At 40.7% G+C, this 27,637-nt stretch overlaps 3 protein-coding genes across 6 annotated transcripts in view; all 3 read left to right on the forward strand.

Moving 5' to 3' along the window:
• Positions 1 to 614, forward strand: part of CDK6 (cyclin dependent kinase 6) — a 145,528-nt gene extending 144,914 nt beyond the window's left edge. The window contains exon 9 of the transcript XR_014183343.1: positions 72 to 614. The gene's annotated coding sequence lies outside the window, so the exon portion shown is untranslated. The remainder of the gene's footprint in view (positions 1 to 71) is intronic.
• FAM133B (family with sequence similarity 133 member B) lies at positions 576 to 18,816 on the forward strand. 3 transcript variants are annotated; one of them, XM_082045637.1, is made up of 11 exons: positions 576 to 809; positions 6,559 to 6,656; positions 7,346 to 7,424; positions 9,708 to 9,782; positions 9,956 to 9,988; positions 10,393 to 10,461; positions 11,067 to 11,162; positions 12,389 to 12,436; positions 14,230 to 14,325; positions 15,115 to 15,159; positions 16,715 to 18,816. In XM_082045637.1, the coding sequence occupies exons 1-11, from the start codon at positions 786 to 788 to the stop codon at positions 16,799 to 16,801; spliced, it is 750 nt and encodes a 249-aa protein (XP_081901763.1). In that variant the 5' UTR covers positions 576 to 785; the 3' UTR covers positions 16,802 to 18,816. The 3 variants fall into 3 exon arrangements, with proteins under 3 accessions (XP_081901763.1, XP_081901762.1, XP_081901761.1); XM_082045636.1 differs by having other exon boundaries at positions 640 to 809; positions 15,115 to 15,163; XM_082045635.1 differs by lacking the exon at positions 16,715 to 18,816 and adding an exon at positions 15,312 to 15,394 and having other exon boundaries at positions 640 to 809; positions 15,115 to 15,163.
• CLXN (calaxin) lies at positions 18,744 to 27,610 on the forward strand. 2 transcript variants are annotated; one of them, XM_082045633.1, is made up of 7 exons: positions 18,744 to 18,825; positions 18,993 to 19,499; positions 20,161 to 20,322; positions 21,727 to 21,831; positions 23,290 to 23,441; positions 25,383 to 25,487; positions 27,415 to 27,610. In XM_082045633.1, the coding sequence occupies exons 2-7, from the start codon at positions 19,319 to 19,321 to the stop codon at positions 27,463 to 27,465; spliced, it is 756 nt and encodes a 251-aa protein (XP_081901759.1). In that variant the 5' UTR covers positions 18,744 to 18,825; positions 18,993 to 19,318; the 3' UTR covers positions 27,466 to 27,610. The 2 variants fall into 2 exon arrangements, with proteins under 2 accessions (XP_081901759.1, XP_081901760.1); XM_082045634.1 differs by lacking the exon at positions 18,744 to 18,825 and having other exon boundaries at positions 18,945 to 19,102; positions 19,347 to 19,499.
• Positions 27,611 to 27,637: the final 27 nt, after the last annotated feature.

The following is a 27,637-nucleotide window of genomic DNA, read 5'->3' on the forward strand; positions in this document are numbered from 1 at the left end:
AGTGCAGATAGATAGCTAGCGAGTGACAAATAAAAACCTTTTTTTTTTTTTTTTTTTTCTTCTTCAAATAGAACCCCATTTCACTGAATCCTATGCCAGGGTAGGCTGCTATTTCCCTTAGTCTCTGTACCTGCTGAAGGAAAAAGGAAGCACCGCAGTTCCACCCGCAGCTGCCCACCAGACAGATCAGGAGGACAACACCCTCATTATGAATGATATCTGTCCGCTCCCGGGATGTCTATTCCAAAGGGCCCAGGATTCAACTGCACCTTTACTTTCTATTTCTCTGCTCAGAACCACGCTCCGCTCCCCAGCTCCCCTCACGCAGGCCGGCCCAGAGTGACCGTCCCGCTGCCGCCGACGGGAGCCTGCCCGCCGCGCCCGGCTCCCCGCCGCTGCCCCTGCCCCAGCCGACGCCCTGCGTTAGAACTGCTCCGCTGCCATCATCCCTGCCCCTCCTTCCTCTGCCGACCGCTCCGTCCCCGGCGCTTCCGAGCGGGGCCGGGCAGCGGAGCTGAGGCGGGGCGGAGCGGGGCGGAGCGGAGCTGCGGCGGGCACTGACGGCCGCCCCCCGCCGGCCGGCAGGCGCCGCTCCGGCCGTGGTAGCGCGGCGGCGCCAGCAGGCGACGCTGTGTGCCCGCCGCCATCGCCGCTCCCGCAGCTCGGCGGCTGCTGGGGGCCGGGCAGGGCTCGGGCGCCAGCGGCGCGGCTTCCCGGGCGCCGGGAAAGGGCCCTGGGTTGGGCCGGGTTCACGGCAGACGGCGGCGCAGGGTCTCAGCGGCGCCATGGGGAAGCGGGACAACCGGGTGGTGAGTAACGTGGGCAGCTCGGCGGGGAGGCGGTGACCAGGCCGGGGTCCGCCACAACCGCGGCGGCGGCACCTCCGGGCGGGCCCCGGCGGGGAAGCTGTGGGGAAGCTGGGCGGCCTATGTGGGCCTGTCCGGCCCATTCCCGTGCTGCGGCCGCCGGGGCGGGGAGAAGGGGCCGCCGCCCCTCGGCGGGGGAGCAGCGGGGCGCCGGGCCTGCGCCGCGGCGGGCGGGAGGCACTGGAGCGCTGCTGGCGGGATCCGCGGCGGCCGGTCTGCGGGACCTCCAGGAGCCGCGCCGCCGGAGAACAAAGGCGGCCGAGCCCTGCGGAGCCGGCGGGCGCCCCGGGGAGCGGGGCCGGGGCTGCTGGCGGCCCTGTGCGGGGTGTCCCTGCGCGGGCGGGCACCTGCCCGCGGTTCTCCTGAACAACCCCTGATCGTCTTGTCAAACCTGTCAGCCGTCGTGACTGACGCCTGCTTTGTGATCTGCTAAATGGAGATGATTAAGATGCGGGCCTGGTCCTGACGAAAATACAATGTTCTCAGTGGGAGTTGCAGCATTTGCTGAAGCAGCTCGGATCGTCACTAAGCCGTATTTCCTTAAACTTGGCGTTTAGCTGTAGCGAGCTTAATGCAGCGCTGTGCTAACCTCGGGAACTGGGGTTAGAGGCCAAAAACGTGCTTTTAAGCACCTGACTGTGGAGCTTAATTTTATACTGTTTGTGCCTCCTTGTATTTTTCTTTAAACTTTTTCATACCAGTTAGCCATTCACCTTATGCTCATGTTTCATTTAGGCATTGTAAATTTACAATTTCTGAGTTTTATGATTAAAAACAAGTCATAAGACTTTCACCTTTTTTTTTTTCCCCCCTTTCTTACTTTCTGGTATATGCTATGAGTTTGTACTCAGATCCATTCAGGGAAATGTCTTTGTTTACATTGGTGGAATAATATGTAATAGGCATGGTGAACATACACATTACACAAATGGATGGCTAAGTGCCCTTATTTACTTGTTGAGGCATAATGAGGAAGAGCTGATGGTGTTAAACTGCAAGACCCAGCCTATTTATGAAATGTATTGACCTTTTGCTAGGGGAAATCCCATGGGCGAGGCTGCTTGAAGGTAAAGGGGCCCAAGAGAGTTGGTTAGTGTTCAGGGACTGCTTCTACCAGGCACAAGATCAGAGCATCCCAACACGTAGGAAGTCAAGGAAGGGAGCCAGGAGACCTGCGTGGTTAAACAGGGAACTGCTGGGTAAGCTCAAGTGGAAGAGGAGAGTTTATAGATCATGGAAGGAGGAGCTGGCCACTTGGGGAGAATATAAGGCTGTTGTCAGAGGGTGTAGGGAGGCAACTAGGGAAGCTAAGGCCTCCTTAGAATTAAACCTGGCAAGAGGGGTCAAGGACAACAGAAAGAGCTTTTTCAAATACATGGCAGATAAAACTAACACCAGAGGCAGTGTAGAGGCCCACTGAAGAATGGGGTGGGTGCCCTGGTGACAGAAGATACAGAGAAGGCAGAGTTACTGAATGCCTTCTTTGTCTCTGTCTACTCTACCGGAGGCTGTCCTGAGGAGCCCCGTACCGCTGAGGCCACAGAGGAAATCGGGCCAATGGAGGAGTCTGCCTTAGTTGATGAGGACTGGGTTAGGGAGCAGTTAGGCAATCTGGACATCCATAAATCCATGGGTCTGGAGGGGATGCACCTGGGGGTGCTGAGGGAGCTGACTGAGGTAATTTCTGTACCACTCTCCATCATCTTTGCCAAGTCTTGGGGAATGGGAGAGGTGCCTGAGGACTGGAGGAAAGCAAATGTCACTCCAGTCTTCAAAAAGGGCAAGAAGGAGGACCCGGGTAACTATAGACTGGTCAGCCTCACCTCCATCCCTGGGAAAGTGATGGAACATCTTATCCCTGGTGCCATCTCAAGGCATGTCAAGGATAAGAGGGTCATTAGGGGCAGTCACCATGGCTTCACCAAGGGGAAGTCATGATTGACCAACCTCATAGCCTTTTATGAGGACATAACGAGGTCGATAGATGATGGCAGAGCAGTCAATATGGTCTACCTTGACTTAAGTAAAGCATTTGACACAGTCTCCCACAGCTTCCTTACAGCTAAACTGAGGGAGTGCGGTCTGAATGATCAGATAGTGAGGTGGACTGCGAACTGGCTGAAGGAAAGAAGCCAGAGAGTTGTGGTCAATGGGGCGGAGTCCAGTTGGAGGCCCGTATCTAGTGGAGTGCCTCCAGGGTCAGTACTGGGGCTGGTGTTATTCAGTATATTCATCGATAATTTGGACAAGGGAATAGAGTGTACTATCAGCAGGTTTGCTGATGACACCAAGCTGGGAGGAGTGGCTGACACGCCAGAAGGCTGTGCTGCCATCCAGGGAGACCTGGACAGGCTGGAGAGTTGGGCGGGGAAAAATTTAATGAAATATAACAAGGGAAAGTGCAGAGTCTTGCATCTGGGTAGGAACAACCCCAGGTTCCAGTATAGGTTGGGGAATGACCTATTAGAGAGCAGTGTAGGGGAAAGGGACCTGGGGGTGCTGGTGGACAACAGGATGACCATGAGCCAGCACTGTACCCTTGTGGCCAGGAAGGCCAATGGCATCCTGGGGTGTATTAGAAGGGGGGTGGTTAGTAGGTCGAGAGAGGCTCTCCTTCCCCTCTACTCTGCCCTGGTGAGACCACACCTGGAATATTGTGTCCAGTTCTGGGCCCTTCAGTTCAAGAAGGACAGGGAACTGCTGGAGAGAGTCCAGTGCAGAGCAATGAAAATGATTAAGGGAGTGGAACATCTCCCTTATGAGGAAAGGCTGAGGGAGCTGGGTCTCTTTAGTTTGGAGGAGACTGAGGGGTGACCTTATTAATGTTTACAAATATATAAAGGGTGAGTGTCATGAGGATGGAGCCAGGCTCTTCTCGGTAACAACCAATGGTAGGACAAGGAGTAATGGGTTCAAACTGGAACACAAGAGGTTCCACTTAAATTTGAGAAGAAACTTCTTAGTGAGGGTGACAGAGCACTGGAACAGGCTGCCCAGGGGGATTGTGGAGTCTCCTACTCTGGAGACATTCAAAACCCGCCTGGACACATTCCTGTGTAGCCTCATCTGGGTGTTCCTGCTCCGGCAGGGGGATTGGACTAGATGATCTTTTGAGGTCCTTTCCAATCCCTAACACTCTGTCATTCTGTGATTCTGTGTACTTGAGTGTCTATTTATTCTTAATTTTCTTCTAATAGGACAGTCAGGAGGATGCACCTACCAATGCCCACAAATCTTTGTATTCCTATGTAAGGTTCTTTATGCCATGATGGCTGTTAGTAAAGACAAGTTACAATATAGAACATTTTGCTTCTCCTCTGTGGTTGTAGAACTTTCCACCTGTTACTTTTTTCCCGTGTCCTTTCTTAAATACACCATCGTTTTAACTATTTGGAGTTGGATTTTTTTTTTTTTCCACATCTGCAGGATACTTGCAAAGCAGTAACTGTATTGCTTGCCCAGAGAATCCCAGCTAACTGAATTCATGCTTTTCATGAGCATGAAAGCCATACAATGAGTACCTTTCAATAACTTCTTGAGCAACTGCCAAAAGAAGAAAACAAATGTTCAGACAAGGACTTCCTTTACTGAGAGTGCATTTCTGTGCTCTCTCTGGCTAGTGACATGCATTTTGACAAAGTATTGTAAATACCTCTAAGAAATGTTTATTGACAAATTAATTCTTCATAAATAAATGTGTTTGAAATTATAAGAACATGTTTTAATACATAAATTTCCTAATTGTGGAATATGGAGCAATATTATGTACTTGCTGCGAGAAGGTTAAAGCCACTGAATGGAGGAAGCTTCTTAAGTAGTTATCTGGGGTCTGTGTGAGGAAGTAGAAAATTAACATTTAACAGTTGTAACTTCTTCTGCAGGTAGAGAGTTTTGTTGGGGGGCAGCAGGGTGTTCATTTCAGGTTAGCTCAGGTAAGAAAGTAACTAATTTTTATTTAAGAGCAGTGAGAAACCTTATTTTTAGGAATAATAATTATGTAAGAAGCTTGAGCTTTCGTATCTAAATTCTTGAGTGGTAAGCAAAAAGAGTTGACTCACTTTGCTCACTGGAGTAAGCCAAGTCATGAAATACATTCCTGTTGTCTTCTCTAGTGGATCTAGTACATTGAAACTACCTTTGTTTAATTAAAACTGTTCAAATACTGCCATCCTGCATTGCTAAAGGAACTTCCCTTCAATCAAAGCTGAATTCAACTGCAAAATTTTTACTCATTTGTAGATTTGTAATACAATAAAATGCTAGAGTTAATAATGTGAATATGTATTTTTAAGTGCTATAACTACTTGAGCATATGCATCCACCTGGCTACAAAAGAAGGTGCCAAGCTGAGATTAAACTAGTTAAATTGTCATACCACAGCATTTATTTGCCTATGTCAGTTAGCCTTTTTGTGTGAATTAAAGCAACAAAACAAAGCCCCAAGAAATGGCAGCAAATGTCACCCTTAGAGTTGCAAAGTCAGCATGAGTCAAAGTGGTCCACCTGGAAGAGTCCTCTGATTGCTTCAGTGTGGTCCACCTGATGGACCATGGGATGTGCCTCCCTCTGGCCCGCTGCTCCATCCCAGGCAGAGCCCGCAGTCCCTCTTCCAGGACTAAATGTAGCTCGACAGCCGGGGGCCACCAGCCTGCCCACAGCCTAGGCCAAAAACCCAGCGGTGTTGCATCCACTGCTGCTGCAGTGTGGGGGGACAGAGGGGCGGCAGCAGCTGCTGCTGTTGGCCTGATAATAAGCAGCCTTGGAGGTGTAAGAGCTACACATATGGTCGCATCTTTATTTTGAATCTACAAAATCTTGTATCTCAGATTGTGCAACCAAAGCCCAAGAATGGTGCATGTTATATTATGCAAGTTATGCAAAAGTAAATAGTGAAGTGTTGGGATGACATAGTGATAAAAGCCCACGAGGTACAGGGGTACATGTACCTCCCTTTTGCATGAGCCAAGTGTTATTTGCATTAAAAAAATTTGAGGAATTATTTGCTAGATTAGAGTTTTTCCATTAATTGCTGAGGTGGATTATGGATTCTAAGTTTTAAATTCATCTTTTATAACCTATTACATATTTAAAGTGAATATGAAGTGGATGCATGGGTTTGAAAGATGGAATACTTCATAACATTGGGGCTTAGAGAGTTTTGTATGGTTTTTTTCCTCCTTAAAATAGCTCGAAGTCACAGAATTTTTTATGTATGCATAATTGTAGCTGAGCACCACTGCTTGTTTATTTTGGTGTTACTGCAAGAAACTTCATGCAGAATTTGTTGAATCTGCTCTCATCAATTTGGAGCAGAACTTAAAAAGCCATAGGATCAGTTGTCCCAGAGAATAAGAGCTGAAATTTAATTAGGTTTTCCTTATCCCAAGCAAAAATATTTCAGCGATCATGATACTGTACTCAGTTTGCAAAGCTGAGGGGAATCATTGTAAGGAACTTGGTCTCTTTGTGGATGAGTTTTTTCTGCCACAGTATAACTCAAATTGAAAGCATCTTACCTGAGTCTTTCTGCCAGACAGATTAAACTTGGTTTAGTTAAATATTTTTTATTTCTAGAAACAAGTCAGAATTATTTTTCAGTGAGTGAGAAAAAGCTTCTGTGAAGAACAAGAAGGACAGATTTTGGTATCATAGCGCAGCTAATGAATTTTATGTTTCTTGTTTCATATTCAAGGCTTATATGAATCCCATAGCTATGGCCAGAGCGCGAGGTCCTGCACAAACTTCAGGACCAACAATACAAGACTACTTGAACAGGCCAAGACCAACATGGTAAGTGGTAATATTTGCCTGCCCTTGTGACCTTTTGAGTGAAAGATTTGTTTCCTCTTACTAAAATGACACTGGTATTTACCTCCTCCCTAGAATACCCAGTAATATACTTTGAAAGATTCCTTGTCTCTGGCCAAGGTATTCTCTTCTATATATGTATTCAATCTCCTCTTTTAAACGCGATAGTATTTCATTTTGAAATGCATATTTGTCATTTGTCTTTAGATATTTTGGTAACAGTTTCTCAGAAGAGGAAAATGTTGGTCATTTTAGCTGTCTCACATATCCTAATACCTGAAGCCTGCAGATATATGTGCTTTTTAAACAAAGTAATCTTTAGAAAAATATTTTGCTAGTATATTCTTAGAACACAGTTTACCCTACCCAAGAAAATAATCACTTTGAGATATTATCAACAGCTTACCTTACATTCAGTGCATTTTGCCTCCTCTTCTAAGACATTAGAGAACGATTTATCTCATTGCAAAGGTAGCTTTAGATCTTTCAGGGAGATTTAGCTTACTGTACTTAAGTTATTAGGGTTAGGTTACCATATACATAACATCTAAGATGCTTTCATTCTTCTTTCTGTTGGAAGTTTGGCCAAAGCTAAACTTCAAAAAACCCTACAAAAAGTTAGATGCTGAAGAAAGCATTTTTAATTGTGATCTATCACCCTTTTTATGTAGGGAAGAAGTGAAAGAGCAACTAGAAAAGAAAAAGAAAGGATCCAAGGCTTTGGCTGAGTTTGAAGAAAAGATGAATGAGGTTCGTAATGTTATTAGTATGTTAATACTTGATTCTTCTTCTCATATATGCTACTTTTCCACCATTATCTTTAACGGCACTAGGTATCCATAATAGTTCACTTCACCCAAGCTTTTAATGAGTAAATGTTTTGTTTCAATTGTATCGGAAGTTAAGGTTACCACTTTAACCAATGAAGAGCTACTCTCTATTCAGAGAAACACTATATAAAAAGTTTTGAAAATTGCTGCTGAATAAAACTTGAACTTTTCATAAATGTACATATAGTTATATAAATGCTTATTTTTATGTTAATAAATGGAACTCGTGCATTTGCTGGTGTGATAAATTAAAGTCTGTTGTGCTAATTGTGACTCATTTAAGGTCACACAATCCAAATACATTGAAAAGAGGTGTATTACTGGAAACAGATGTCTTTGGCAAGGAATGTACATGTAACATTAATGCAAGAGAAGGCACAAAGAATGGCCTTCGGTATACAGATAGGATTATAAAGCACTTCTCTCTCTCTCATCCTAAGCTGATTACATTCCATGCTGGTTCCCCGGTAGAAATGCAGCTGTTCTGATGCTTGTGTGCAGTGCCTACAGGAGATCAGCACAATATAAGAAAGTTTCACATATAACTCCTGGTGTATACATGAAAGAAGTTAGTATACAATGAATTTCACTGTTCCTGTTCCTTCTTGCATTCTGGTATCTTGCGATAAGCTTCAAGCAATAGTCGTCATTATTGTGTGGAAGTTTCTGGTTGAAGTAGATTATGTTCCTTTTCTGCTACTGGAAGGGCACAGCACCTCTGCTTTTGCTGTACCTCTTGCCTAAGAAGTTATACCAGTATTTGGAGGGTCATGGGGTGCTGTTCTGAGAGGATCAATTGTTCTGTGCTCTGTGGGGTTTAGCTTGGTGGTTTTGGTTTAGTTTTCTATCCTATTCTTTTCCTGCTTTTATCTTTGCTTTATTGTGAAATAATTGAAACTGGCATGGATAGAAGATAACGGCCTTTCATTATGGCAGAAGGGTAGGAAGGGGTGCAGGGCATTGTGAAATGGCTATGTGTTCTTCCTAAAGCTCCTAAGAACAAATCTCTGAGTGGTTGAAAAGATTTTAAGTCTCTGAATGGCATGCCATCTCTCCTATTGTACGGATAGATCTTGTGCTTTTTTGTTTGAAGTGTACCACTAGCACTATCTTAAAGCAATTTAAAGAGAACACCTGCCTAATAAAGCACAGGCTGTTGTTAGAGACCCCTCAGGTAACTCTGAGTAGCTGATACATCAGTGTATAACCCACTGCAGTACTGCGTAGATACTGTAATACCTTGGACCATGGAAGTGCATGACGCCCAGCGCTGTTTTCTGGCTAACCCGCCGTGTCCTCTGGGCACTGTTGAGCTGCTTCACAGTATGCTGACTCAGGGATCTGTGTATCACGTTGCATTGCACAGGTGTAATCTTGCTTCATTCCTGGTATTTCTGTCCCTTCAGCACAATATGTGGATTATCATTGGTTTCCAATGCAATACCAGTATAGATTTGTTGTGAGGAAAGGGAGGATCAGAATAATAATAATAAAGAGGAGAGCAGATGATGTGCCTGACATGGGAAGCAGGAATAGCACAGGATGAAGCTAGCAGGCTTTTAGTGTAATGGGGACACCTTGGACATTTCAGAGCTCTTGAAGGGGGGATTTTAGGTAGACCTAGAGACCTTGTGAGGGGTTGAAATGGAGGCATAAGAGGAGACTTCTATCCACGCAGTATGCTTGATCTAACAAAAATAATAGCATTTCTATGAAGATGTGTATAATAATTTAATATTCTAATTATTTTTGACACCAGCAAGGCCCAAAACAGACACTAGAGACATGCAAACATTGAAGAAGGGCCAGGAGAATTTGTCTTGAGATTTTGTTTCAGATGATTTTAAAACTTAAGACAAAATAGCAATTTTTCTGGTAGGGTGCCCTGGCTTGTTAAAGTGCTCAAGCAAGAACACTGTGATACAAAACCAAAAATACCATAATTGACGACCTTTAAGATAAATGACAATCTCTTAAATGCGAATAACTTGAACACTAAGGTGTGAACTAACATGGTATTTCAATGAATATTCATCTTCTGTGAAATCAAATGCATTGTAGCATTGGTTAATATGTTGTTTATTTTCTATGGGTTTTGTGAAAACTATAAAGTCAGGTAGAGGACAGGATTTTGAAAAAGCTCTCAAAAAAGCTGTTTGGAAATGAAACTCATGTCACTGTTTTTGTTTGGTTTTGTTGTCAGAATTGGAGGAAAGAACTGGAAAAACACAGGGAGAAATTGCTGGGTGGAAACGAGAGTTCCTCCAAAAAGAAAGAGGTAAGTTATTTTTAATTTCATACAATCTATGTTTGGAACTGGATTTATTATCGATGCTACCAATACAAAATATTGTCAATATGTTTTAAAAGCCAGCATCAAAGTACATAAACCTAAATGCACGAGGAAAGAACATTATGCCAAAGTAACTTTTGTTTTATTCTATTTTTAAGAAAAAGAAAAAGGAAAAGAAGAAATCTAATAGGGTGAGCAAAATTTTCAGTTTTCTGAGCTTTTTTTGCTGTGAGGTTATTCCTGTTTGTCATTTAAGTTCTCTTGGAAAGAGAAAGTATAACTAATTTTGAATTTAGCTGTTAAACTGACTGGGGGTATTTTTTAATTGAGAGAGGTGGCTTACATGCTATGCAAGGAGAATTTTACTTCTGCTTCAAGTGGGGGAAAGAGCATTAAATATATGTGATTAAATGAAAAATGTTAGAAGTCACTTTTTAGTTTTAATTAATTAAAACTTTGTAAGACCAGCTTCTTGGAAGTAAAATTTCATTGGTAATGTTTTGTAAATGAAGAGAGTGTTTGGATGGACTTTTGACTATTTGCCAGACAAAATGCTGCATCTCACAAGCTTCACTTTTTGTTGTGTTTGGTCAAGTTGTCTTCATCTTCCTCTTCTTCATCAAGCTCTGATTCTTCCAGCAGTTCATCTGACTCAGAAGATGAGGTAAGAACTAACTTACTAGAATTTAACGTGTTTTGTTCATGAGGCTTAGTTAACATAGATTTTGGTAACACATTTTGGAATATTGTTTGAAGGCTTGGTTTGCATAAAACTATTTAATTGTTATTTATTTGGTACATATAACAAAAGTTGTGAATTTTAGGTATATATGTGTCCAAGAATTTATTTATGAATGCTGTTAATTTTGGCTGACTGGCATGTAAACTGGATCCATTTCTGTTTTAACATTGAATTGTATGCTTTTTCAATAGAATCCCCCCATCTAATCATAAAAATGCAAAAATACCACATTTACTTTTTAGCAAAAGTCTTTGCTACAGATGATCAGATTCTACAGCACACATCTAAATAATAAATAGAATCTTGAGAACCTGGATTTTTTTACCACTTTACATTTTTAATGCAGAAGAGTTACAAAGGTCTTCCACTAAAAAAATCAATTGTAGTGTACTTGATTCCTCAAGGGAACATGATAACATGTAGGAATTTGGTGTTCCCTATTATTTACATTCAATGTAGGTCTTTAATCCTAGTGAGAATAAATTCAGGGTTGTGTTTTTCCTTTTTCCTTCAATATTTGTGGATAGGATAAAAAACAAGGGAAGAGAAGAAAGAAAAAGAAGTATCGGTCCTCACGGAAATCTTCAGCAAGCTCAACTTCTGAATCTGAGTCAGACAGCAAGGTAAATACGTGCTACCCTTGGCAAGTTTTCTTGATCTGTGTTATAAAGACAAAAGCATTTCTGACTTTGGTATATCAATATTTCTTAATCTTCCAAATTTAAAGCCATGCATTCCTATTGTAGCTGAGCTGCACTTTTATCTTCCAGATTTAATCAAGAATCTATGTCCACTGGCCACAATGCCTCACAGAAATAATTTGATGTTTAGAAAATGAACATGCTTTCTTGCAGCAGTTGTTAGCTATTTTTCTGAGTTCAGACATAAGGAGCTTTTGTGCTGCTCAAAAGTTTAGTTTAAATACTACACTAACACTTAAAAAAATAAAACATTCTGTGAAATTTTTGTGATTATGCTATTCAATTGAACACAATCTGTGAAAATACAGATATTGCAGGATATCAGTGGCCAGAATATTGCCTTTCTAAATATCTGTGGACAGAGTAGTTTCCTGTTGGAGAACGGGGCCTTTCCCAAATGCATATTAAACAGAGGTCGTCTTTTTACTTTACATTGCTCTATTTTCAGAGCACACACAAGTTTACTCAATGAACAGAAATGTGGAGATATATGAGCCAGTTTGTTCTGTTATGTTAGCGTTTATCCTATGTTACAGTGGATAGTAACTGTACTTCTTGCATGAATATTAATAATACAGTGAGTTGTTAAGAGTCTGTGTGTAGACTTTATCACAGGCTTTCACCGGAATACCTTATTCGGTGTGGTATAAACAGTTATGAATCACTGTCTGCACACACCTATGAATTTGTGCTAGTAGGAGTTTGAAAACTTTTGCTACATGAAGTAACACAGAGATACCCTTAACTGCTGAAACTGGAAGGCAGAAAACTCCATGGAAATATCTGCTTAACCCCTGCCTGGTCAGCAGAGATGGGTGTGAGGAGAAAATAAAGACTCCGGACTGTTACATGTCAGACATATATTCAATGTCTAGTGATAGCTGGTATCCTTTCCAGAGGATCTCTACATGTACTGCAAATGTGCCATTATCTGGTTCCATCCAGACCTTTTCACACTGTTGTTGGTTCAGAACATTAGCAGCTGCATCCAAATTATGGCTTTTTCATATTTTTTCCTGCAAGATAGAAAGAACAACTTTGAAGAATGATCTTCAATAGACAGAGAGACAATGGTCAGACTGCTTTGGGGATTTCTGCTTTTTTCCTGAAATGATTTTGTAATGGTTTATGTTTTTCTTTCTATTTAGGACAGCACAAAAAAGAAAAGGTCAAAGGAAGATTATGAAAAAGATAAGGTATTTTAACTCCTGAAATACTTACATGAGAACTGCATTTTACATACATAATGGAGTTTGTTGTTGGTGGTGGTTTTTTTAATATTGTATACCTTAATTTAGACCTGTGGAAAATTTCTGTCCGAGACTACATAGTCAAAAGGTATTCAGTACCCTCAATTTGAGGCTGACTTTTAGTTGGGTTCAGCTCCTGTTTTATTAGTTGTTGTTAGTGGAAACTGCTGGGTCTGGTTTTGTTACGAAGGTAAATGACAAAAGTATCTAATGGACTGTAGTAGATCAGCTCAATTCTAGTTATTTTGGATTTTATCTTGAGCAGTCATATTGAGCTAAAAATACATGCAGTATGCTTGGTAGGACACTGCCTTGTTGCTGTAAATTAAGGAAGATCAAGCAGAGGATATATTTATCTAAGTGTAGTTATAATTACAGATATTGTACTTAGGACAGCTTTGAAAAATTCCGGAGAAAAATGTATTCGTTTAGGAAAAACTACCTTATTCTGTCTTTTCTTTGAGCATGAAAACCCTGTCTCCCTCCCACCACCTCACCATTTTGTACACACCGGAGGACCTTCTTCCTTCTATTATGTTAAATGCAAATAATATTAATTATTTCTACCCTATGTGTAAACTAACAGTGATTTCAGAGTCCACCCTAGTCTTTCTCGCCAGTTACCTCTCTTACCAGATAGGCCTCTACTGCTCCAGTCAGCAGTATTGACTTTGATGTACAAATTCTCTATGTGTAGGGCAAATACATTGATTTTTTTTTTTTTAATAGAGAGATATATTTTTTTATTTTCTCCTTGATCCTGCTTCCGTTTCACAGTTTCAGTTTCCTACCAACTCCTTTTAACTTTGAGTAGCTTCTCTTCAACAAGTGTCTACTATAGCCCCTTACTCTTGGTTAGGCTGTAATGCTACTTTCACACATCTTCCGAAAGCAAAGGGCATTTGGGGACTGGAGGTCTTCCCCTACCTGAAGACGCCTTGTCTCTCCAATGGGTTGCATCATGTGTACTTTTCATGAGTACTTCTGGGAAAGGATTGAGTTACCTGTGATATACTAAATAGCACAGCTGAGATGTGTGATCCCACCTTGCAAAAACAGGATTAGCAAGAATTTTTTTCATTTTTTGCCTTAGAAATTTAATGGAAGAAAATAGATTCAGTCTTAGGAACACCTCACCTGATCCAGAGTAAAGCGGGAAGTGGGACAGGGGGAAGTAGCTCATAAAATAGATCTCATACAGCGTCAACATATAAAAAATCATTTTTAAAAGAGACTGTCCTTTTAAGTATACTGAGATTCTGTATAAAGTGTTGAGGTGCAGCTGGCAGGTACAGCTTATCCTGGTTGGACATAAATACAGAGGGAGCTTTTAATTTCACCAACAAAGCAAGAGTCTGAAGCTGCGGTGTTTAAATGTGTATATTGAAACATCTCCATTTACTCAGTAGTATTTAAAAGTGGTGAAACATTTTATTTTTTTTACTCCTTCATGTGTTGTTATTTACATACAAATGAGACTACATTGTAGTATTATTCCTCCCACTTTCAGAAGGCTGCTGTATCTTGGTAACGAGAAAGGAATATACAGAAAATATTTCCACTAAAAGCATTTTAACAATTGGTGAGGCATTTTGTTGATGATGAATGATTAGTTTAATGTCAACAATATTTAAAAATATTTCACAACTTAAAAATAGTATTTTAATCTAAGTTTTAAGCAGAAGTTTTGTAAAATTTGAAAGGCCTTACTTTACTCACAAATATATTACTTTGTGCAGGAAGGCAAAAATCACCGCAGGAAAAGGAAGAAAGCCGATCGTGGTGATGGACCTTTATCATCAGAATCCTTGTCAGAATCAGATCAGACAGAGGAGGTCAGTGTGAAACCTCAGTTTCAGATGTTATAATGTTTTTACCTTACTGATTTGTGTGAGTGAATGAACAAACTAGCTTAGATTTAATACATTGTTGAAATTGTCTGCTGTGTAGAGTTGAATTTAAAGGGTGTAGCATATTCAAAATTGTTTGTATTTTTCTCTTTAATAAAACTTTTAATAAGAACTGGTTAGTACAGCTTCTATCTCCTACAAATAATTTTGAATTAATTTTCTTGAAATTTTTCAACTTCTTGTGGATATTTTAGAGCTCAGTGAAATTAAGGTAAGTGATTGGTGTGGTGTCCTTCACAAGATTTCTCTCTGATGTGTGTGAGTAGATAGGAGGCAGATCTCAAGATGACTAAAATTTTTTGGCTCCCTTTTCCAGTCAATTAAAAAAAAATGGGTGTAATAATTTTACTCTTGTATAAATCTGCTTTGAGGATTTGTATGCTTGTAGGATTACAAAATTTGGGAAGGCTCCAGTGTATTGTGTCTTTTCATTAAGAATTTTTACCACATTATTAGCTTAGTAATTTTGTATCTCTGCTGTTTCTTGTTCTGCTGTGTATTAAAAGCAGAGTGTGTTCCCAAATTAGATGTTTATAGGATGATATGTATTCTATAATATAACACAGATAACCAGTGCTTCTTCCTGGGTTATTGTTCAGTATATTCTACTGTTGTTGTGCCATCATTCATTTATACTCAACAAAAGCTCAAACTTTTGTCTGAAACAGCATTTCAAATGCTGCTCTCCCATTGCATTTAACTTTTTTTTTTAAGGTGCAAGCGAAAAAGAAGAAAAACAATGAGGAAAAAGAGAAAACAGCAAGTATCCTTTTTGCTTATACTTTAGTTTTAAGATAGGAATACTATGTACTTGGTTAGTTTCCAATTTCATATTTTTCAGTAATACAAATGTTTTATAGCAAGTCTACTGTCACATGAATCTAAATTAACAATTTCTCTATCTGCTGAAGTCACTTCTCCCGTTTCAGGAAGAATTTGTCACTGTAGATTTTTGTCACTATATAGATACACGTTTTGAGATTTGTGTAAGTTTAATACTTACTGTAGCATATATTTTACTCTGTATCAACGTACTAGAGCTACTGATACCTATACAGTAGTGGGTAAGGTGACAGTTTGGCAGACAGATATCATCAGTGCTGTTCCTTTGTTAATGTTGTAAATAATTCTTCCTTGGTAAGGCCCCTCTACCACACCACGAAAAGAGCCTTAGGACATCATCACTGCAACGTATGCACTAATATAATTCTTCCCTCAACCACATCAAAAGCTGTCAGCAATCTATTACTTTTCTCAATTTTGCTTATTGGCTTCTGTTGGTAAAAGTGAGAGGAAGGTTCAGCAGTGGTTGATACAGAGCTCAGATTCATCACTTGCACCTGAGGTGCCTCAGGAGCACAGTGATCAGAGATCCTAAATGCCCACTCGAGATGTCTGTGTATCTTCTTCCTCCCCTGTCAGCAGCAGTGTTCCTAATTAGACATCTCGGGTGTCTGGATGAGTTAGAGTGAAGGGAAGAAGGCTTATACTAGTCACCTAAAAATGCCAGCATGGGAGTATCAGTGATACTCAGTACACATTTTCCATGGACTTTGTTTTTTCACAATCTTATAAGCTGTTTGCCATAATATTTCTAGTGACCATGGGTTTTTTTCTTAGAATTGTGTGTATGAGCGATATGTATAAACAAAGCTTTTATACCAGAACTGTTTTGTTTGTGTAATGTCACAACTATTCAAGAATTCCATATGAAATTCTGCTTGCAAAAAGGCAAGATTTTACCTCTCAGCATCTGTATTACAATAATCAGGTTAATAATTTCAGGACTGAATCCAATAGGGTTAATTGAGTGTGTTCATATTTACAATTGAAATCATAATTGTTTTTTTGAAAAAACGAAGTGCAAGTGCTGGAGAATCTAGCCAAGTGTAGTTGAACTACTTAATTTTGTACACTAAGTACAAGCATTACTTTTAAATATGTAAACACCCTAGTTATTCTCAAACACATAAGATGTCACTGCTTGTCAAAGCACTTCCTTATTACTTGCTCAGAAATCTGTAAAGCACAGATAATCATTTAAAAGATTAGAAAATGTAATAGTGACAGTGGTGAGAGGTATGAAATAGCCAGACCATGATGGAGATAAATTGAACGCTACTCATAATAATGCAAACTACTGGGTAAAATATGAACTCTCTTTTTGTGATTTCTCAATAGGCTTTTATAGAAATCTCTTTGAAATGTCTTTGTAAAAGATATCCTTTCCGTGCTCTCATTTGGCATTAGCAGAATTTAATAAGTGGCAATTTTATCATACAATAACTTCCATTTAATTTTATTATTTTTTTAGGATAAAACAAAAAAGAGAAAGAAGCACAAGAAACATGGTAAAAAGAAGAAAAAGAAGATCGCTGGCTCAGATTCAGATTCGGAATGATATTTAAAAAAACCCACAAGACTATCAACAGAAGTGCAATGACTAAAGGAAACTTAAACTGTGAAATGACAGCAAACTTGTACCAAACTGCATGAGTTTTACTGTGTTTTAGAAATATTCCTAATCTTTCAATAGCCAGCCAGATGCAGCTGTGCTGGAAAAGACCATTGTTGTTGCCTGCTGCTTAATACATGGGGTACAACTTCTATAAAATTCCAGTAAGCAGTGTTAGATGTTTGAAACAGTATGAGATGGTAATCCAGCTGAGGTGTAAAATACTGGAAAATGAGAGTTAAAACTTTTTAGATAGTAAAAGTAGTCTTTTAAGGCATTAGTAATAGTCTTTATTTGTAAATCAGGACAAATAAAATCCCAAGTTCATCCTGCAGCTTAATATTATACATAAACTATTACAAGCTGGTGTCTGCTAATGGCTTTTACAAAATGGGAAATTAATGATAACATTTAAAATGCCGCCTTTGTAGAAATGTTTATCACCTGCCCCATTACCGTCTTCATGCTTATGAGAAAGAGAATGCTACCATTTTGGCTGGCTGAATAGGGTGCCTTTGCCTTTGATTCTTGCAAATCTCTGCTGGTTTGAATCCATGCAGCCTCTCTGATTCTGGGGAAGCCAGAGCTATTGTCAACAGACTTTCTGAATAAGCAGTTCAGGGCTTCTCAGCATGTGCTTCTGCATTAAGCAAGAGCAATGACATTTTGCAGTATAACTGACGTTCAAAACCTGAAGATTTTACCTCTGCTTCTTTGCAATAGTGATAGATCTTTGCTAGTAAATATGCATATTTCATTTAATGTAATTCTGGTTTAGTTGAACACTTCTTACAAACACTGGTAGCTTTCTTTGCATTATCTTTAAAATTGGTTTGCATGACTTGTACCATTTTTAAATTAACAAAATGCAGGTAATCATTTGTTGTAACCAGTTCTATGAAATATGATCCACATGCGGAGTTTCATGTATGTATTTAGTTACTCTAATAGTTAAGTTCATTGCTGTGTTTAAGTGCACACTTGCTGAAGATATTTAGCATGTAAAAAGCAGGGTTTTGATACCTTAACAGCTTCATATTGAAGCTGATTTTACTCTAAGCAAGTTCAGTGGCAGATCTGTTACGTGATGTGTCTTGTTAGATTAAAAAAACCTACTGCCAGAATCTCATTAAAGATACTGTTTAAACAGTTTGTATTTATATTTTTGTACTTGAGGGCTACAGAATGTTGACCTAAATCATAATGCTGTTTTACTTTACATTAGTTGCATTAGAAATTGAACTAAGCTTTTATAAATTAAATGTGCACACAAGAAAACACAAGCAACCATTCAATGTTAGTTTTCTGTGAAATTCTCATTATCACATTATCATCTTCCATCGAAGTTCCGATTGCTGTGCCTCCTATTAGCCTTTAACAGCTGCCTGTCCATCCCGCTGGTCCACACTAGGTTGTACTCCTCAGCTGCCCCGTTTTTTGTTGCACAGGTGCCAGCTTCTAACTAACCTTTGTTGCATGCAGATACTTCAGACATCCCAATGCCAGGAATTTCAAGACCTTTGTTAAAACCTTAATTATTAGTCTGCAAACTGTAACTGAAATCTAGGAGAGAAGTATTGCCATTCTACTGAGTTTTCAAATGAAGTTCTTGAGAAAGTATAAACCATTGTCGTGCAGCAATGTCCCTCTAAACCCTAGTAAGGATATTTTGATCAAATATTTTTTACTGTTGGGCTTGATGTTACCAATTCCACATGCAGTTTTGTCAATGAGGTTAAAATAAAGGCAAGATGCAGTGAACAGTAGGGGTTTGGGGTTTGTGTTTGGTTTTGTTGGGGTCGTTTTCTTTTTAAGTTGTGGTGTTGCAGTTTTTGGTAAAAGAACTTGTAATGAACCTTAGCATAAATGCTCTGTCCTGTGTGATACCTATTTGACTTTTACACAACTACCTGCAACAGAAAGAAATAAAAGCGGAAACGAGAGCCCCAGTCTTCCAAATATGTAAGCTGGTATGTTGTTTTAATTGTCTGAATATAACTATTTGTTCTGCTCAGCTGTGTGACTCCAGCACTGCTGTCGTGCTTTGGAAGTGCTGCAGCTGCCCGGGGGGCTCACGGGCTTTGCCAGTTCGCAGAAAACTGTTTCAGCACTGACAGTGAAATGTTCCTTTTCCCAGTATATTAACAAATACCTTGTGGCTCCTCTGGCATCCTCTTTTTCCTGAAGGAGAGGTCTGGTCACAACCCTTTGGCTTTCCTGGTTTGTGCATGTCGAGTACATGAAAAGGTGAGATGGGTTTTGGGTGGTAGCAGGTAACCTCCAGGCACCTTGCAAGGCTGAGCAGTCAGATGAAGTAGCAAATGAGCAATGTGGGGAGTATTTTCATAATTTGTCTTCTGACAGCAGCTGAACAAATAGTATTGTGTATAGTAGTTAATTTTTAGCTCTTCTTTCCAGAAGCATTTGTAGAAGTTTGACATTTCTGCAAATATTTTTTAATGTATGATAACAAGCTCCTTTGTGTCCGTAGATCCGTGTGTGTTGCTGCACGACCCGGCAGTGTCCCCCGGCGGCACCGCCCGCGTTGCCAGGGCAGCAGCGGCGCAGCGCAGAGGAGCCGCCGCCATGAGCAGGAAGCGGCTGCAGCAGCTGACGGAGTCGCTGGGCCGCTCCGCCAGGCACTGTGAGTGTCCCCCGGGTCCGACCCGGTGAGCTGCGGGGCCGTGCCGCCCGACGGGCCCGCGCTGCTGCCGGCGGCTCCCGCCGCCCCCGGGGCTCGTTCGTGGCCCCTGCGCAGCCCTCGCCCCCGGGAGCAGCGGGATCGGGGCGGAGGGTGGCAGGTTAGTGGTAACACCGGAGGTGTGCGGGCGCTGGACGTGCCTTGTGCCCGCTGTCTGGTGTTACCAAGTTAAGTTATAAAATATGTTCATTTGAACATAATTTGAAGGAGTTGGGTCTCTTTAGCTTGGAGGAGACTGAGGGGTGACCTCATTAATGTTTATAAATATGTAAAGGGTGAGTGTCACAAGGATGGAGCCAGGCTCTTCTTGGTGACAACCAATTATAAGATATGGAGCAATGGGTATAAACTGGAACACAGGAGCTTCCATTTAAATTTGAGAAGAAACTTCTTCACAGCGAGGGTGATAGAACACTGGAACAGGCTGCCCAGGGAGGTTGTGGAGTCTCCTCTGGAGACATTCAAAAGGCAGCTGGATGCATTCTTGTGTAACCTCATTTAAGTGTTCCTGCTCCAGCAGGGGGATTGGACTGGATGATCTTTCGAGGTCCCTTCCAATCCCTAACATTCTGTGATTCTATGATTCTGTGTTTCGATTGCGCAGTTAACGAAAGTGAGGTGCAATGTCTGATCAAGCTCTTCGACTCGCTGGTGGCACAGTCCGGCTCCAGCAACCACCATGCTGTGGTTGGCTTAGACCGTGACATGTTCCGAGACACCCTGTACAGCGCCTTCGGCCTGACTGATGACATGATGATGGACAGAGGTGAGGCTGACGGGTCTGAAAACAATGTAAGATTTTATTTGCACATTGCTGACCCTGTGAGCAAGGCTGGACAAAGCAGTGCCCTCTCACCCCTGTGAGGACAGCAGAGGAAGATTCCATTCAGGAGCTGCTGCTGAGAAAAGATCCCTTTTTTCATTTCTTCTTTACAAGGAATAGTTTTCCCTCAGTTCAGAACAGCTCATGCTCTTGTACAGGGAGAGCAGCCAGAATCAGCTGTTCCTTACGCAGTCACTGGAGTGTCATGACAGAAGTGGGCTGCACACTGTCACCTCTCTCTGCTCTGGTGGTTCCAGCTGCAGCCGCTGCTCTGTCCCAGAAATAGTCTGGAAGAGCAGGTGACTCCTGCAGTGAGCAGGAGCGCTGTGAGCAGCGCTGAAAGGACTAGGCAGGCAGTACTGGGAGGTCAGAGTAATGAGCCAAATAATGCCTTGAAAATACAGTGATTTCACGGATTCCTAACGTGAGGGGCATATTTGCAGGTGCTGTGAAAGTCACATGTATGATCTGTGATGTGCAGGGCTCTGGAGGAGGATGTGGAGCAGGCCTGAGTCTGCCCTTCTTTTTAGTCTCAGGCTGCCAAGAGGCACAATCTTCTTCTTCTCTAGCAGGATTGGTATTTAAATGCCAGAAAATAAAAAACTTGTTGCCACTTTATGCAACAAGACAAGTGTTGCTTGGAAAATACCTTACATGGACACGTTACATACAGGGGGGCTGATTTCCATTTGCAAAAGCAAACCTATTGTTTTCCAATTCCAAAATGTTTGGCTCTGAGTGTAGAGCCACTCCTGTAGCAAACTTACTCATTAGCATTCTGAAATATGAATTATTCTAGATGTTAGTTGATGCTTTGAATGATATCTTGGATTTGAACTATTCTATTACAGGCTGTATGAATAGTGAAGCTGCAAGACTGAAAGTTTATTACTTCAGGGAAGGGAGAAGAAAAAAAGGAGAGAGTTATTTTTCTTTGGATGCATTGTTTCCAGGATTACTTTCTCCAGGATCTTCTGAGATAAAACCTAGTAATTAAAATCCTCTTCTAGATGTAAATATGCCTTAGTTTAAGGAATATTGGTTTATTTGATTTACATCTGCATGGAAGCATATTTCCTGGAGTTGTTTAAGTCACGAGAGCAACAAATCAAACAAAATGTTGTGTCCCAGCAGGATCCTGGAATAGAAGATCAGTAAACTGAGGGGCAGAATCCCCTGAGTTGTTTTGGCTTAGAATGATTTGACAGGGGTAATCATACCTCAGAGAAAGCAAAGAAACATCTTTAGTAAAAATACGGGTTTAAATTTTCTTTGAATTTAAGCAAAATTCTGTTGGTCGTGTTTCCCTCTTATATACATTTAAAATGTATCTAATACACTTCCCAGTCTTCCGCATATTTGATACCGCCTGCGATAACTGCATCAGTGTGGTGGAATGGGTGGAAGGCTTGTCAGTATTTCTTCGGGGGACACTGGACGAAAGGATTAAATGTAAGGTTTATCTGTATGGTAGCATTTAGTAATAATCATTGACTTTATAACCATTAAATTACATATTGCTTTTGTTATAATTCAGTAGTTACTCTTGTAAAGTATTAGGTAATTGAAGAGTTTTCTTCTGTACAGTTTAATCCAATGAAACTGAGTTCTGAAATGGCTTCTCTGAGACAGTTTTTCCTGCGTAAGATGCCGTTATCACAGCTGCCACCTTATTTTGTTGCTGACAAAAACCAGCATTTGAACTGAAGCTTGTTCTCCAGCACACAGTTTTGACAGCATACATTTTTGTATTCACACACAAAATAAGAAAGAAGCTGATGTAGCTCAAGCAGCAGGGGACAGAGCAGCAGTTGCATTAATTTTAGCAGGTTTTCAGCATGGAAGATGGAAAAACTGAGTCTGTTTGTAAGATGGTCACGAGAACCTCCACAGTAATGATGGAGAAAGATAGATGAGAAAAAATAGCAAGAAATCTAGAATTTTAAGAAGCAAGGGATAAAAGTGGATGTAGGGAAAAGTATAGCAGAAAAAGAATGACAGCATGTAATTTCCATAGTTCCCAAGTTGCAGCATCAGCCATCCCTAATGCACTCTGTAATAAATTCATGTGGAAAGTGGCCTGGGATGTCACAGCACTTGGTTGTGTGCCCAGGATGTAGTTCAGTATGTCAGTGCAACTACAGGCAGTAAATAAGCAACCCTGCTGTAAGCACTATGGAATATACCAGTGTGTGGTGACACAGTGTTGTCTGGCCAAAGTGTGTGCCAATAGTTTTTCACTGTAGGCTTTGTCAAGAAAAAAAAACAAACCTCCTGTGTTCCAAAACTGAAGAGCTTTATTTGTTTAAGTAAGTTTTGTGAAGGATAGTAAAGTTTATTATGGTCATAGATTTCTTATTCCAGAGAAATAGAAACAATTAGAAGATAAACTAGGCAGATACTCAAAATAGTCTGTTACAGAGATTTCCTCTTTGCATTAAGGGATAGTTCAGTTCTCTTTTCCATGCTAGTACAGCTTAGTCTTCTTTTTCCTTTTCTAACCCAGCTTCTGAAATAACTGGGATGTGTTTTGTAGGTGCAAAGCCCTTTGAAAAAGACAGGCAGTCCCTGCCATGGGAGACTGGGCTTCCAAGCCAGAACCTCATTTATATTCTAAATTGACTCTTTTAGAGAAGTTAAGATCTCTAAGTTACCTTGGCTTCTGTGAACTGAAGATAATTTATTTCAGCAGAAATATATTTTAACTATGAAGGGTAAATAGCCTATAATTTACTTGTCTATATATCAAAATGTGACATATATTTCATGTATAAGTAGTATATATGGTAAATATGGCTCAATAGCTATGCTATACAACATAAAATTCACATTTTCTGTCTATAGGTGACAGCTGTAATGGTGTGTGATATAGTTTGTATGAACTCTAAATTGTTTTATCTTTCAAAAAAGTCTGTTTTGAGGTTTATGACCTGAATGGTGATGGATACATTTCAAGAGAGGAAATGTTTCAGATGCTGAAAAACAGCCTTCTCAAGCAACCAGCAGAAGAAGATCCTGATGAGGGAATTAAGGACTTGGTAGACATAGCACTGAAGAAAATGGCAAGTACTTACTCATTGTGATACTTGAGTGTCTTTCAAGTATTCATTAACTCAACCTCAGAACATTCCAGAGGTAACTAAATACTGTGACTGCTTTACAGTGGGATTCTGAGCCACGGGATTAGTTACACACTTGACATAAATGAGTCTCCTACAGAAAGCCAGAAATATAATCCAGATCTAATGAGTCCCAGTCCAGTATCCTCTCATGAAACTGTTAATTTATTTTGTGAATGCGTTATAAACTTTATGTATAAACTAGCATGCATAGGTATGCATACACACATATGCATCCCCAGTCAAAAACAGAAAATTCAAAAGCGTAACCTGTATTTATTCCACTGTTAGGCATCTGCAGTAGCTTTATTATTAAGAACATTTGAGTTTTATCAATTGATCATGAAATGTCTTAATTGAATTTATATATTCTATTAGATAGTAACCTCAGGGTTATCAACATAAAACTTGTGTTGCCGTGATTGATCTGGGATATCCAGATCAGCCAGGGACTGTGTCTCAACATTTTCATTGAATCAATAAATATAATCTCCCCTCCTATGATGGTGGTCAAAAAATCTCACTTAAAACAAGGTCTTGAATTCCAACTCCTTTTATTTAACCATGTGTTTTCTATTTTTTAAACCCACCCATTTTGCACACCCTCAGCTGTCCCTCTTACCCTTGACGGTGCTGAGCCTAGTCTCACACAGAAAGCAAGCTCCAGCTCTTTGGAGCATGTACATGCTCAGCTTTCCTGCAGGTTGCGGCCAAAATGGATACCCTCATGTCTGGCCAGCTGGTAGGTGGGCTGTGCTAGTTCACGCATGAGCATAATGAAATCTCCATATATGTAAGAACATAAGTAAACTGATCATGTCCATAATCCTATTACATAAAAAGAAAGCTCTTACACTAGTTTGAAGAATGTCCAGACTCAATTTGGTGGCTGGGCAGTTGTCTGAGTAGGATATTTCTGATTGCTGCCCACATCAAATAACTAAACAACTAATGATTTGATATTCAAAAATGCATTTGTGGAGTGCATAGCTCAAAGAAGAAAAAAAATACTCTTTGGGCAATTGCCTGTAGGTACAACTGCATTGTGACAAAGTGTACATCCACTCCCATGATAACCATTTTCATACTTAAAAATACTGGTAATGAACATGCTCCTGCCCTCCTCTGTGCTGAGGAGTGTCCCTCTCAAGCACCCAGCAGCCAGTGTTCCTGTTCAGAAATATGTGCACAGCTCCTTGCCCCAGCTTTTCTGGCCATTAGAACCTGCGCCTCCTTGCATGTTCACCAGCTGCACTGGTTCCATGGCTTCCATCTTCATCCTCTGCCTTGAACACTAGTCATATCCACTCATGTATCTTCACTTAAAGCCTTTATTTGATATCATTTAAAAAAGTACTTCACTCACTGGAACCCTTTTTGGTGTTTTAAGCTGCCACATCAGTAGAAATAGGAGGTTCTTAAAATTGCAAAAGTACTAAAAACACAAGGATGAAAACCCCAAGGGTAAAGTACATGCAAACTCATTAATAGGGTGCAGATACACTCATGATATAAGTACATATACAGAATATATCCTAACATCATCACCTGCTTTTAAGTCTCCTACTTTTAATTTATTTCTGTGCTTGAGATTTGTCCATGCAATTCTCAGTTCAGCCTCTTTCCATATTAAAGTTTTGCCTTCTCTGGAATTCTGTTAGCAAAGCCATGAGAGATGATAGTTGAGCTTGCTCCACCTTTTATGCTTTTTGTAGAAGCAGATGATACAGATCTTGCCTGAGGAGAGACAAATGGCCCAAAGAAAATTATTTTTGCATACAGTCAAACTAAAAATAGAGTCCATGTCAATAAAACACCCTTTAAACAAAAATACCATTAATGCAAGTAATCATCCTTTGCTGAAGAGTTCTTTTCCTTTTGTAGGACCATGATGAAGATGGCAAGCTTTCTTTTGCGGACTTTGAAAAAGCAGTCAGAGATGAAAATCTTCTCTTGGAAGCCTTTGGACCATGTTTGCCAGACTTAAAGGTACATCAGCCTTGAGTTTTTAAAAAAACGTGCAATACTATCTGTGCTTTTGGTGAGGAGATACATGTATTATGGTATTAACTGTCATTACATGGGGCCTGCTGAAGTCAGCTGATAATTGCTTCGGTTGTGAGATACGCACGTGCTGAGTTTGTATCTGCCTCTCACAGCGCCGATGTTCCCTGGCACGACCACTGGTACCAGAGAGTAGAACACACCTCAGGCAGCAATGTAATGAACGGTCCTCAGTGAGCGCTCTCTCAGAATAAGAAAATGAGACCATTCTTTTGAATTGTTTATCCAAAAACTCTCTAGGAATTCAGTTTTTTCTTTCTTCAGTGCCACTGGCACCACTGCCATCACCTCACTTTTAGCCTCTTTTGGGAGAGGCTGGTAACTTTCCAAAAAAACTACCCTGAGAGTGTTCTTCATCTCAGAGTGCAGCACTGCTGGTTTTTTTAATTACACCTAACTGGGCTTTATTTATTAGCAGTACATCTACAATAATTAAAATTGGAACCTTTTTTTTAAGATGGTAAATTAGAACAAGCTCATTTCCTCAGTGTTAAGTTCAACTGTGAAGTGCAGTTTATAATATTTTTTCCTAATCCAATAATCATTTTTCTATTTGAACTGCATGTCATTTTTAAATACTGAAAGTCATGCCTTCATAGAGATGAAAAAAACAAAATTCTGAAATACATGCAGTGATTCCTAGAAGCAGAAAATGTGTGTAAGGCTGCTGTGAGCAGAGCAAGTTTTCATTTGCTGGAAACCTCCAGTTCCTGCCAGCTCAGCTGCCCGTTATGCTGAAAACAGGAAGAAGGAGCCTTGTAGCCACGATTGCAGGTTGGTTTGTTTGCAGGCTGTATCATATCATGTCAGCTGCAGAACAGCTGTTTCCAAAACGCCTGGCAGGCTGTCAAAAGACTTTGAAAGGTTTGGGAAAAACCCAGGTAAGAACTCTGGTTTCTACACAAGTGAAAAGGTTTTAAAACACTTCTGAACAAAGTTACTCTCACTAATCAGCACAGAAAAGTGACTTTTTTTCTTTGTGTTGGTGATAAAGCAGGTACACGGCTCTGGCTAATCCTGGCAAGAAGGGGAAAACTTGACTTGTTTCTCGCTTATAGTATTGGTGCCCTCTGTTCTGTACCCTGCCCAACTGCTGCCTTTTTACTAGGTCTCCAGTTTCACTGCTAAAAGATAACTCTGTTTATATGTTCAGCTATGAGTTTTACATGAAGCAAACCCCTAATTTACTAGATCTCTCAGTGGGGTCATGTTGGGCAATTTCAGTTTTACCCCTTGACACAATTAAACACTCATTTGTACTTAAAATATATATTTTTAAAATGTAACTAACAACTGATTGGAGTCCTACCACCATAAGCAGTTCTACAAGGAGTCCGCAAAGATGCGCCACGAGCCAGTTCCTTGTGTCTCCTTGCACCAGCACCCATCCCATGAGCGTCAGCGTGCGGCACCACAGCCCAGCCCTGGATTGTCCCCCAGCACCAGCTCCGCTGCCCAGAGGTGGCCCGTGAGTGCTCCCACTCTACACAACGCTGTGATTGTTTACCTCATCACCAGGGGAAATTTCTCTCCCGCACATTAAGTCATCCCAGTCTCTGCCGTTCCTGCTTCCAGCTGGGCCACCCTGCCCCCCCATGCCAGCTCATTCCTTGCTGAGACATGACCACTGCTGAGCAGTTACAACTGGAATTCCCCCTTCAGTTATAACTTTGAATGTTCTGACTGGTCTCTTGGTGATGACATCATTCATGCTATGGAATTTACCTTTTCTAAGCTAAAAAGCAAGAGGTAGCGTAAGGACTTTCACTGCTTACACACTTCAGTTTAGCATCTTTTTCAATTGCATTTAAATCCTTTCGTTAATTTATTTTTTCCTTTTTTTTTTTAACAGAGCAGTATGGCATTTGAACAGAAAACATTCCGCAAAATCCATGAACTGTAACTCCAAGTGGAACACTAGTGTACGAGGTTTTTTCTTCACCATTCTTCGTGGTACAATAAAAAACAGAGCAACGTGAAGCTATAAGTTTCAGTATTCCTTTACTGTAAAAGCTACTAAATAAATAGAACTTATTTCTATTACTCTACCTAAATATAGTTCTTCCATGAGTTAT

This window comes from Streptopelia decaocto (genome assembly GCF_964273445.1).
Source record: "Streptopelia decaocto genome assembly, chromosome: 2".
NCBI classification, from domain to species: Eukaryota; Metazoa; Chordata; class Aves; order Columbiformes; family Columbidae; genus Streptopelia; species Streptopelia decaocto.

What these genes read in the sequence shown, in the direction of transcription:
- FAM133B (XM_082045637.1), top strand. Translation starts at nt 786, where the DNA reads ATGGGGAAGCGGGACAACCGGGTG. An exon ending in AAGATTATGAAAAAGATAAG is followed by an intron (nt 12,437 to 14,229) that starts GTATTTTAACTC and finishes TACTTTGTGCAG; the next exon opens with GAAGGCAAAAATCACCGCAG. An exon ending in ATGAGGAAAAAGAGAAAACA is followed by an intron (nt 15,160 to 16,714) that starts GCAAGTATCCTT and finishes TTATTTTTTTAG; the next exon opens with GATAAAACAAAAAAGAGAAA.
- CLXN (XM_082045633.1), top strand. Translation starts at nt 19,319, where the DNA reads ATGATAACAAGCTCCTTTGTGTCCGTAGATCCGTGTGTGTTGCTGCAC. An exon ending in GGGCCGCTCCGCCAGGCACT is followed by an intron (nt 19,500 to 20,160) that starts GTGAGTGTCCCC and finishes TCGATTGCGCAG; the next exon opens with TTAACGAAAGTGAGGTGCAA. An exon ending in CATGTTTGCCAGACTTAAAG is followed by an intron (nt 25,488 to 27,414) that starts GTACATCAGCCT and finishes TTTTTTTAACAG; the next exon opens with AGCAGTATGGCATTTGAACA.